General features: G+C 38.6%; 2 protein-coding genes across 7 annotated transcripts in view; one reads left to right on the top strand and one right to left on the bottom strand.

Annotated features, from left to right (window-relative positions):
* Nucleotides 1–12454, bottom strand: part of MCPH1 (microcephalin 1) — a 348745-nt gene that overhangs the window by 99059 nt on the left and 237232 nt on the right. Inside the window, exon 11 of one of the 6 annotated variants that reach the window (XM_082444096.1) lies at nt 9427–10356. The exons of 4 other annotated variants lie outside the window; for them this stretch is intronic. In XM_082444096.1, coding sequence (XP_082300222.1) covers nt 10210–10356 — 147 coding nt within the window. In that variant the 3' untranslated portion in view covers nt 9427–10209. Of the gene's footprint in view, nt 1–9426; nt 10357–12454 lie in introns of those variants that run through there. One more of the 6 variants, XM_082444097.1, reaches the window with a different exon arrangement.
* The window catches only part of LOC309651401 (uncharacterized protein), a 142855-nt gene that overhangs the window by 102587 nt on the left and 27814 nt on the right, over nt 1–12454 (top strand). The window lies entirely within an intron of this gene.

Here is a 12454-nt window from a genome sequence, read left to right as displayed (position 1 = left end):
GGCCATCAAGGGATGTGTCCTCTGGGCAGCAGCCACAATAAGTGGGCCACCAGATGTACACACAAGTTCCATTCCAGGAGAAATCAGCTGTTGCCTCTCTGGGTCTCTGGAGAGAATTATGGTAGGGCCCTGGATGTGTGTTTAATTAGGATCCTGGCCCTCAAGCCACAGATATAAAGATAAGCTAATAGTCCTCTTTCACAGAACACCTAGTATGTTTCTGTCTGCTTATCCCTGCACTGTGCCCTGGGGATGATGGTTGGTTTAGAACCATTTCTCCATTTGTTACAGTCCTATGGGACCAGCGAATATAACCCCACTGGCTACCAGAGCCATGTGATCAAGGGGCATCTCACTGGGTGGCCACAAAAACCGAGGCACCAGACATAAAACCCAGGGTGCTAGATGAATGCAAGAACTCTTTTTTGGGAGGTACCAATGACCTTGAATAAAGCAGAGGGAGAGCGCAGATGTAGTGCCTGCCATCCAGGGCCTCTGAAGAGAGGATTACAGCCTGCTCTAAAATGTGATTTTAATTAGAGGCCTACCCCTCCAGCCCCAGCTTTGAAGATAAGCTAACAGGCCTCTTTTGCAGAAAGACTCCATTTTTCAGTCAGCTGCCACTCTGTTGTACCCTGGGTGTATCCGGTTAAGAGTGGTTTCTCCATTGTTACAGCCCTGGGGGACCTGTGAATGTTGCCCTACTGGCCACCAGAAGCAGGCGATCAGGGGGCGACCCCTGGGCTGGGGCACCGGGAGTATGCAGTGCACACGCTCCATTCTGGAAGGTACCAGCAACCTGGAGTGAGGCAGAGGGAGGTCAGGGGGGGTCAGGAAGTTGGTACCCCCCAGCCCCCAGTACTCTTTGGAGAGTATTTCAGTCAGACTCTTGGATGTGAGTTAAACTGGAGGTCTGCCCTGCAGGCCAAAGCATCCTGTAAGCAAATAGGCCTCTTTCACAGGAAGACTGGATGCTTTTCAGTCGGCTGCCTCTGCACTGCTCTGCTCTGCTCGCTGGGGTCTGAGTCTTTGTGTATGAGCCTTTCAAGAAGTGTTTCTCAGACCTCTATAGCCTTGTGGGTCTTGGGGACACAAGCCCCACTGGCTTTTAAAGCTTGATGTTTGGCGGTTTTCTCTCTCAGGGGCAGGTGTTAAAAGCTGCGGTTCCGGATGTGGGGTGCAAACCTTTCACTCGTCAGGGAGAAGGGTTGTGAGTTTCCTCCCGATTGTGGGTCGCTGCACAGAGGGTGGGGTTCATGGTGAGACTGTGTCTCAGCCTGTCCTACAGATTGGATGTGTTTTTCCCCTCTCATTCACCTGGTGGGTAGGAGTCACTTATGTAGTTTCGGGGTTTCTTTCACATGAAATTGTCCCGTAGGTAGCAGTAGATTTGATGTGTCTGGTGGCAGGAAATGCATTCGGGGTCCTTCTACATTGCTATCTTGAAGTAAAACATTTACTGTTTTTGTTTTCTTTCTAGAGGACTTTGAGGTTCACCATAAGACTGAAAGGTACAGAGATTTACCATGTGTCCCCTGAAGTACACAGCCTCCCCATTATCAACATCCCGCATCAGATGGTACATTTGTTACAACCGATGAACCTATATTGACACGTCATAATCACACAAGTCCATCGTTTACATTAGGGTTCACTCTTGGTGTTGTACTGGGTTGTCCAAAAAGTTCGGTCAGGTTTTTCCATAAGATGTTATGGAGAAACCAGAACGAACTTTTTGGCCAACTCAATACATTCTGTGGGTCTAAACAAATGTCTAGTGAAATGTATTCATCAACATGGTGTCATAGAGTATTTTCTCTGCTCTAACAATTCTCTGTACCCCACTTATTCACCCTTCCTCTCCCCAACTCCTGGCAACCACTAATCTTTAAAAATTTTTTTTTTATATTTTGGCAATCACTGATCTTTTTACTATCTCCATAGTTTTGCCTTTTTCTAGAAGGTGATATACACCTGACCCTTGGACGATGTGGGGCTTGGGGGCAGTGACCATCCCTGCAGTCAAAAATTCACGTATAACATCAGTCAGCTCTCCATGTCTGCCGTTCCACATCTGCAGATTCAAGCAACCGCGGATTGTGTAGTACTGTCATCCGTATTTAGCGAAAAAAGAAAACTTCCGTGTATAAGTGGATCCTCAGAGTTCAAACCCACGTTGTGCAAGGGTCCACTCTATTGGAATCATACAGAATGTAGCCTTCTTTCACATGGAAATTAGTATTTAATGTTCCTCCCTGTCTTTTTATGGCTTGATAGCTCATTTCTTTTTAGAGCTGAATAATATTCCATTGTCTGCATTTACTGTAGTTTAGTCATTCACCTACTGAAGGACATTTTGGTTGTTTCCATATTTTGGCAAATATGAATAAAGCTGCTATAAACATCTGCATGCAGGTTTTTGTGTGGACATAATTTTCAGTTCATTTGGGTCAACACTGAGGAGCGTAACTGCTGGTTTATGTCGTAAGAGTACATTCAGTTTTATGAGAAATGGCCAAATTGTCTTTCAAAGTGGCTGTACCGGTTTGCATTCCCACCAGCAATTAATAAGAAATGTTTGATGACTGAGACTGTCCTATTTTGCTCCTTACCTGTGCAGTCTTGCTGAAAAGGTTTTTTTCCCCCCATCTAAATTGTAGGCAAATAAAATATATGTCTGAGATTAACCTATATTGGCTATCTTTTTTTTTAATTGAAGTATATTTACAGTATTGTGCCAATCTCTGCTGTACAGCAAAGTGACTCAGTTTTACACATATATACATTCTTTTTTAAAATATTCTTTTCCATTATGGTTTATCCCAGGAGATTGGATATAGTTCCCTGTGCTTTACAGTAGGATCTTGTTGTTTATCCATCCTGTATATACTAGTTGCATCTGCTAATCCCAAACTCCCACTCCATCCCTCCCTCTCCTCCCCCAGCCCCCCCGGCAACCACAAGTCTGTTCTCTATGTCTGTGATTCTTGTTTCTGTTTCGTAGATAGGTTCATTTGTGCCATATTCTAGATTCCACATATAAGTGATATATGGTACTTGTCTTTCTCTTTCTGACGTACTTCCCTTAGTATGATAATCTCTAGTTGCATCCACATTGCTGTAAATGGCATTATTTCATTATTTTTATGGCTGAGTACTATTCCATTGTATATATGTACCACATCTTCTTTATCCATTCATCTGTCGATGGACATTTAGGCTGCTTCCATGTCTTGGCTATTGTAAATAGTGCTGTTATGAATATAGGGTTGCATGCATCTTTCTGAATTATAGTTTTGTCCAGGTATATGCCCAGGAGTGGGATTGCTATATCATATGGTAATTCTATTTTTAGTTTTCTGAGGAACCTCCATACTGTTCTCCATAGTGGCTGCACCACCTTACATTCCCACCAACAGTGGAGGAGGGTTCCCTTTGCTCCACACCTTCTCCAGTGGCTATCTTTTATTTTTTCTTACAGACAGAGGTTTGCGTGGCACATGCTTATATTCTATTCTCTACTGTTATTATACTTTTGATTTTTGGTGTCAGCCTATTTTTGCTGAATTATGTCTACTCATTTCTAATATAATATTAGATCAACTTTCTCTGGTTTTCTATCAGTTGTTTATTATCAATTTCATAAACGTTTTCAAAATACTTCAAATTTGAAAAATTAGAGTTGTGTATATGTGTGTGTGAGTGTTTCCCTTTTCAAGTCTAGATTATTTTTATTACTTTATTTTTTCCTCCTTGATTAAGCTTTCAGAGAGTTACTTATTTTAACAGCGTTCTCAGTGATCTTTTGATGAATAGATGATTTCATTTCTTTATTTTAATCTTTTCCAGTTATTTTGAGATATAATTGACATACCTCACTGTAAATTTAAGATTTACAGCATAATGGTTTACTTACATGTATTGTGAAATGATTACTGCAATAAGTTTAGGTAGCATCCATCATCACATATAGATACAGTAAAGAGAGAAAGCAAAAAAGAAAATTTCCTTGTGATTTACTCTCTTAACTTTCATATGTATCATACAGCAGTGTGAGCTGTAGTCAGCGTGTTGTACATTATATTTGTAGTCCTATTTCTCTTATAACTGGAAGTTTCTACCTTTTGACCACCTTCCTCCAATCTTCCCATGCCCCCGCCCCCAACCTCTAGAAACTGCAAACTAGGTCTTTTGCTTTGAGTTTTTTTTTTTCTTTCTGATTCCACATATAAGTGAGATCATACAGTATCCATCTTCCTCTGTCTGACTTATTTCACAAAGCATAATGCTCAATTTCCATCCATACTGTCACAAATGAAAGGATATCCTAGTTTTTCACAGTTGAATAATATTCCATTGTATATATATGTATCACATGTTCTTTATTCATTCATCAATGGACACTTAGGTTGTTTCCATATCTTTGCAGTGAACATGGGGTGAGATACCTCTTTGAGATAATGATTTCATTTTCTTTGGATGTATACCCAGAAATGGGATTGCTGGGTCATATGGCAATTTTATTTTTAACTTTTTGAGGAGCCTCTATGCAGTTGTCCATAGTGGTTGTACCAGTTTACAATCCCACCAACAGTGCACAAGGGTTCTCTTTTCTCCACATCCTCATCTATCAATACATCTATTATCTCTCATCTTTTTATGACAACCATTCTAACCGGTGTGAGGCGGTATCTCATTGTGATTTTGATTTTCATTTCCTTAATGACTAGTGATGTTGAGCACCTTTTCATTGTACCTGTTGGTCAGTTATATGTTGTCTTTGTAAAAATGTGTATTCAGATCATCAGCCCATTTTTAAATTGGATTATTCATCTTTTTGCTTTGAGTCATATGAATTCATTATATATTTTTGATATTATCTTAAATATATGGTTTGTAAGCAATTTTTCCCATTCCATAGACTGTCTTTTCACTTTGTTGATTGTTTTCCTGTGCAGAAGCTTTTTAGTTTGATGTAGTCCCACTTGTTAATTTTTTATTTCGTTGCTTGTGCTTTAGGTGTCATACCCAAGAAATCACTGCCAAGACTCATATCAAGAAGCTTTTTTTTCCCCTATGTTTTCTTCTAGGAGTTTCGTGGTTTCAAGTCTTACATTCAAGTCTTTAATCCATTTAGAGTTAATTTTTGAGTGGTGTAAGATAGAGGTCAAATTTCATTGTTTTACATGTGAATATCCAGTTATCCCAGGACCATTTATTGGAGACTGTCTTTTCTCCATTGAGTATTCTTGGTTCCTTTGTCAAATATCAGTTGACCATATATGCTTGGATTTATTTCTGGGCTCCTGATTCTGTTTCATTGATCTATTTGTTTTTATACCAGTACCATACTGTTCTATAGTATAGCTTGAAATAGGGAAGTGTGATGCCTCCTGCTTTGTTGTTCTTTCACAAGACTGCTTTGGCTATTTGGCATCTTTTGTGGTTTCATACAGCCTTCAGGATTGTTTTTCTACTTCTGTAAAAAAAAAAATTGAAATTTTGATAGGGATTGCACTGAATATATAGATGGCTTTTGGTGATATTGACATTTTAATATTACTAATTCTTCCAATCCAGGAACACAGGACACCTGTGCATTTATTTGTCTTTAATTTTTAAACATCAATGGCTTGTAGTTTTCAGAGTAGAGATCTTTCAACTTTTTGGTTAAGTTTATTCCTAAGAATTTTATTGTTTTGATGCCATTGTAAATTGGATCGTTTTCTTGATTTCTTTTTTTTAAAATTAATTTATTTATTTTTGGCTGCGTTGAGTCTTCATTGCTGTGGGCGGGCTTTCTCTAGTTGCGGCCAGCGGGCGCTGCTCTTTGTTGCGGTGCGTGCGCTTATCATTGTGGTGGCTTCTCTCGTTGTGGAGCACGGGCTCTAGTTGTGTAGGCTTCTGTAGTTGTGGCACACAGCCTCAGTAGTTGTGGCGCACGGGCTTAGTTGCTCCGTGGCATGTGGGATCTTCCCAGACCAGGGCTTGAACCCCTGTCCCCTGCACTGGTAGGTGGATTCTTAACCACTGCGCCACCAGGGAAGCCCTCTTGATTTCTTTTTCAGTTAATTTGTTGTTAGTGTACAGAAACACTACTGATTTTTGTATGTTAATTTTGTATCCTCCAATTTTATTGAATTTGTTGTTTAGATGTAACAGTTTTTGGGTGGAGTCTTCAGGATTTTCTACATATAAAATTATACCATCTGCAAATAGAGACTATTTTATTCTTCCTTTCCAATTCTAATGACTTTTATTTCTTTTCTTGCCTGATTGATCTGGCAAGAACTTCCAGTATTATGTTAAACAGGGTGGTGAGAGTGGGCACCCTTGTCTTGTTCCTGATCTTAGAGGAAAAGCTTTCAACGTTTCACCATTGAGCGGTATTAACTGTGAGCTTGTTATATATGTTGTTTATTATGTTGAGGTATGTTCCTTCTGTACCTAATTTGTTGGAGTTTTTTTTAAATCATAAAGAGATGTTGAATTTTGTCAAATGCTTTTTCTGTGTCAACTGCAATGATTATATGATTTTTTCTTTCATTCTATCAACATGATATATCACACTGATTTGTTTATGTTGAAACATCCTTACACATGAGGGATAAAGCCCACTTGGTCATGGTAAATGATCCTTTTAATGTGCTACTGAATTCAGTTTGCAGAACTTTTGCATCTATATTCATGAGGGATATTAGCCTATGGTTTTCTTTTCTGGTAGTGTCCTTACCTGGTTTTAGTATCAGGCCAGTGCTGGCTTCATAAAATGAGTTTAAAGGATTTCCTCCTCTTTGATATTTTGAAAGAGTTTGAGAAAGATTGATGTTAATTCTTCAAATGTTTGTAAAATCCACCAGTGAAGCCATCTGGTCCTGGACTTTTCTTTGTTGGGAAATTTTTGATTACTGATTCAATCTCCTTACTAACAATTGGTCTATTCAGACTTTCTATTTCTTCCCACTTCAGTCTTGGTGGTTTGTATGTTTCTAAGAATTTTTCCATTTCTTCTAAGTTTTCCAGTTTGTTGGTGTATAGTTGTTCATAGTAGCCTATTATGATCTTTGTAATTTTGTGGTATCATTTGTAATGTCTACTTTTCATTTATAAGTTATTGATTTGGCTCCTCTTTTTCCTTTGGTTAGTCTAGCTAAAGATTTGTCAATTTTGTTTATCTTTTCAAAGAACCAATTCTTATTTTGGTTAATCTTTTCTGTTGTTTTCCTGTTCTCTGTTTCATTTATGTCTGCTCTAATCTTTATTATTTCTTTCCTTCTGCTAACTATGGTCTCAGTTTGTTGTTCTTTTCCTTGTTGCTTAAGGTATAGAGTTACATTGTTTATTTGGGATATTTCTTCTTAATGTAGGCATTTATTGCTATAAACTTCCTTCTTAGAACAGCTTTTGCTGCATCCCATAAGTTTTGGTGTGTTATGTTTCCATTTTTGTTTGTCTCAAGATACTTTATTTCTCCTTTAATTTCTTCTCTGATTCATTGATCAGAAGAGTATTGCTTACTCTCCATGTATTTGTAAAATGTTCAGTTTTCCTCTTATTGATTTCTAGTTTTATACCATTTTGGTCAGAGAAGATACTTGACTAATTTCAGTCTTCTTGAATTTGCTAAGACTTGTTTTGTGACCTAATACATGGCCTGTTCTAGAAAATGTTTCATGTGCATGTCAGAAGAACATGTATTCTGCTGTTGTCAGATAGAATGTTCAGTATATGTCTGTTACCTTCATAAGGTGTTGCTTAAGTCTGCTGTTTTCTTACTCATTCTCTGTCTGGATACTCTATCCATTGTCAAGAATGGGATATTAAAGTCCCCAACCATTATTATATTGCTGTTTATTTCTCCTTTTGGCTCTGTTAGTCTTTGCTTTATGTATTTAGGTGCTCTGATGTTGGATGCATTAATACTTAAAATTGTTAGGTCTTCCTGATATATTGGCTCCTTTATCATTATATACTGACTTTCTTTGGCTTTTTTACCATTTTAAATTTAAAGTCTATTTTATCTGGCATAAGTATAGTTACCTCTGCTATTTTTTGGTTACCATGTGCTTGAAATATCTTTTCCCAGCCCTTCATTCTCAGTTTATGTATGTCTTAACACTAAAATGAATTTCTTGTAGGCAGCGTATTGTTGGATCTTGTTCTTTTTATCCTTCCAGCTATTTTATATCTTTGGTTGGAAAATATAATCTGTTTATATTTAAAGTAACTACTGATACCTAAAGACTTACTCTTGCCATTTTGGTCTTCTTTTCTGGTTGTTTTGTAGACCCATTCTTCCTTGAATCCTATCCTGCTTTTTGTGTGTGTTTTGATGTCTTGTAGTATCACTATGCTTTGTCTTCTTTATTATGTTTTTCTGTAATTACTACAGGTTTTTCCCTTATGGTGACCATGAGGCTTACATAAAATATCTTAAAATTATAACACCCTATTTTAAACTAATAACAGCTTAACCTAAATAGAGTTCTTATGCTTTACATTTTTACCTTTCCCCACCTCACATTTTAGGTTATTGATGATTCAATTTATGTATTTTTATATTGTATAACAAATAACAGATTATTGTAGTTACGGTTATTTTTGCTACATTTTTTTAAACCTAAAGTGGAGTTTTAAGTGAATTACATAGCACCATTATCATATTACAGAATCTTTGACTATATAACATTACTGGTGAGTTTCACACTGCCTTCTTATGTTTTTATGATGTTAATTAGCTTGATTAGGCTTTCAGAAATTTACCTATTTTATCAGTGTTTCCAAAGAATCACCTTTTGTTGGATGAATTCTTTCATTTCTTTATTTTTATTTTGTTAATTTCTATTAGCTTTATTATTTCCTTCCTGTCGCTTCTTTAATTTACTATATAGTTCTTTTCCCAACCTCTTTTGTTGAATATTTAGCTAATTAGTTTGCAGTGATTTTTTTCTTTACTAATGTAAGCAATTAGAGCTATATATTTCCCTCTAAATCTTGCTTTAGCTGAAGCAAGGAGTTTTTACTTCAGGTCTAAATATTATCTTATTTATTTCCATTATGCTTTCTTTTCTGTATCAATTATTTATAAGTATGTTTTCAAACTTATAAGTACAGTTTTTATACTCGTGTCATTGCTTTTCTAATTTTAGTTCATAAAACATGGTATGAAAGGAATGATTTTTTTTCTCCTTGATTGGAACTGCAAGCCAGATAGTCTAGCTTGTCAACTAGTATAGAATTTTTTCCTAGTCTCCTTCACTGAGTGTGTACTGGACAGAATTTCAGTTTTACCTGGAGGGTCTCCACTCCAATACCACTCACTAACACAGGCCCATAACCTCATCTGCTGACCCTGTTTTCCGTTATACACAAGCCCCTGCTTCCCAGAGCCCACTCCCCGCCCCCCCACCCCCACCCTCCTGTTCCCGGGCAGCAGCCTTCAGCCCTCAGACTCAGGTGGTTCTCAGGTTATGGCTCCTTTCTGATTCCCACCCACTGGAAATTTCCTTTCTTTTTTAGGGGTTCTGCAATACATTTATAAAGAAATTTGTAATATTTTTCTTTAGTTTTCTACATATGTTGCAGCAGAAGTGTTTTTAGGTTATTAAGCCTATTCTATTTCTTCCCCAATATTTTGGAAGTCAAAAACTTGGCCATTATCTGTTTTCCTTGCATTCTTCCTAAATAAAGCCTATTCTCCTCAATATGATTCTCTCTAACTAAGGGAAAGGTTATGTGTAAGGAAGTAATGATGAGAACACAAAAATGTTTATGATCATTTTTTCACTGTATCTGCAATTAAGTCACCACTTGTTACATGAAATAAAATAGTGGCTTTAAATATAAACACAGAAGGAGAGATAAGCTTGCTATTTATTTCAGTTATCAACCTACATTGATCCTCTACACAATACAGAATGACACATTCTGTAAAACAGAGCTATTTCATGGAGAGGTGGATATTTACACATTTTGCTTTAGTTTCATGCTTTGGATCTAATTTTTTAATGCTTCACAGTAAATACCCTTGTTTTCCTTTCCTTCCCAAAGATCAGCATAGAATATTGGTTTCACCCTCACTGGCCTGACCACATCCAGGAGCACTGGATGTTATTGCATTCCCTTTAAAGAGCAGAGCTGAGAGATTTCAAACTTTAGGTTTAACTAGTCACTCCTCCCAGGGGTCCTGATTTGGTCCTCTGAAGTGGCTCAGGAGTCGGCATTGCTGGTGACCCTGGGCCAGAAGGTCCCTCTCAGTGCTCTGAGAAACTCTGCCAGTGGTTTATTCTCAGACACCTCATCAATTTGTTCTGATTTTTGTTTCCTCATGATTAATGCAAACCAGCGCCTGTGTTTCTGTTAGAACAAGAATAGTCATAGGTTACATTTTCATAGTGCCTGGTGGCTTATGAAGACCTTTCACACCTTCTTCTGATCCTTACAAAGACCCCTGTATTATTATGACATGTGCAGTAAGTGCAGAATCATCACCACTTTACACATAACTTCCCTGACTCCCAGGATTCTTAAGTCAACCTGCCCTGGTTCTACCAAGTGGTAGGTGAAGACTAGAACCCAGTTTTACCAAGAGGTTCCATGATACTCCATGGATTCTCTCTGGGCTGGTGAACCCTGTGCCTGACAGCTTCACCCGGGTCAGAGTGTAGGCCCCAGTGTTCATCCTGCTCCAGGAACCATCCTTGGTGGAGGGAGATGACAGACTGGGCTCTGCTCCCCCACCCACCCCGTCAACACTTGACCCTCCATCCCACCCCGCCAAGCTGCTTAGACACCACAATATGCCACCATACTTCCTTCAAAGACTTGAAGGGCTTGTCAACTTCCCATGGATTCAAATCCAGGTTCGGCAAATATTCAAATACCTACTTTGTGTCACACACTGAGTGTATTAGTCAAGGTCCTCCACAGACACAGAACCCATAGGAGACATTTATTGTAAGGAATTGGCTTGTGTGCTGCTGGAGGCTGGAGAGTCTCAAGATCCACATTTGGCAGGCTGTAGACCCAGGGGAGCTGGTGGTGTGAGCTCCAGTCTGAACGCCTGCAGGCTTGAGACCCAAGAAGAGACGATGTTTCAGTTTGAGTCCAAAGGCAGGAAAAGATGGATGTCTCAGTTCAAGGCAGTCAGGCAAGAGGAGATCTGCCTTATTAAGGATGTTCAGCCTTTTTGTTCTAGCCAGGCCTTCAACTGATTGGATGAGGCCCACCCACAGTGGGGAGGGCAACCTGCTTTACTCAGTCTACCCATGCAAATATTAATTTCACCCAGGTACATCCTCATGGACACACCCAGAATGATGTTTGACCAAATATCTGGGCATCACATGATCGAGTCAAGTTGATACATGAACATCACACTGGCCTGGGGCATGTCTTCACCCTCTTCAAGGGGTGAATAGTTAAGTAAACTTGGGATAGTTTAGTAGTTAAGTAAACATGCCATGGGGTACTGCTCAACAATAAAAAGTTACCAACTATTGATACACACAGCGTAGATGAGTTATCAGAGAATTTTGCTGAGGGATAAAAGCCAATGCCAAAGGATACATATTGTATGATTCCATTTACACAACATTCCATTCCATTTACATAACATTCTTGAAAGGACAAAGTTATAGAAATGGAAAACAGATTACTGGTTGCCAGGAGTTAAGGAAGTGGGGTAAATAGGTGTGGTTACAAAGGGGAATGTGGTCACGAGGGATCATTGTGATGGAGGTGGTCTCTATCTTCACTGTGGTGGTTGATAGGTGAACCTCACACGTGATAAAACCGGTGTGCAGGGCAGAAGTTGAGACACAGATGTAGAGAACAAACGTATGGACACCAAGGGGGGAAAACCGTGGGGGGGTGGGGATGGTGGTGTGATGAATTGGGCGATTGGGATTGACATGTATACACTGATGTGTATAAAACTGATGACTAATAAGAACCTGCTGTATAAAAAAATAAATAAAATTCAAAAATTAAACAAAACAAAAAACTGCAGAGAACTAAACAGACAAATACACCCCCCCCCCAAATATATGGATGCCCAGACAAGTTAAATCAGAATCCTTGGTGTTTGTGTATTTTTAAACCCCCTCAGGTGATTCTGATGTTCTGTCAGGGTTGAGAGTCACTGCCCTAAGCATTTTCAAAGAAATACCTTGATCGAATTTTACAACGTGTTTGCAACACATGGCTAGAAGCAGCAATTTGGTTTAAAAAGGACATTAAGTGGAGAAAAGACAGCCTCTTCAATAAGTGGTGCTGGGAAAATTGGACAGGTACATGTAAAAGTATGAAAATAGAACACTCCCTGACACCATGCACAAAAATAAACTCAAAATGGATTAAAGACCTAAGTGTAAGGGCAGACACTATCAAACTCTTAGAGGAAAACATAGGCAGAACACTCTATGACATACATCACAGCAAGATTCTTTTTGAC

The sequence above is a fragment of the Balaenoptera physalus genome, assembly GCF_965194825.1.
Source record: "Balaenoptera physalus genome assembly, chromosome: 21".
Taxonomy (NCBI): Eukaryota; Metazoa; Chordata; class Mammalia; order Artiodactyla; family Balaenopteridae; genus Balaenoptera; species Balaenoptera physalus.
Note: the sequence above shows the minus strand (reverse complement) of the source record. Positions and strands in the feature narration are given on the sequence as shown.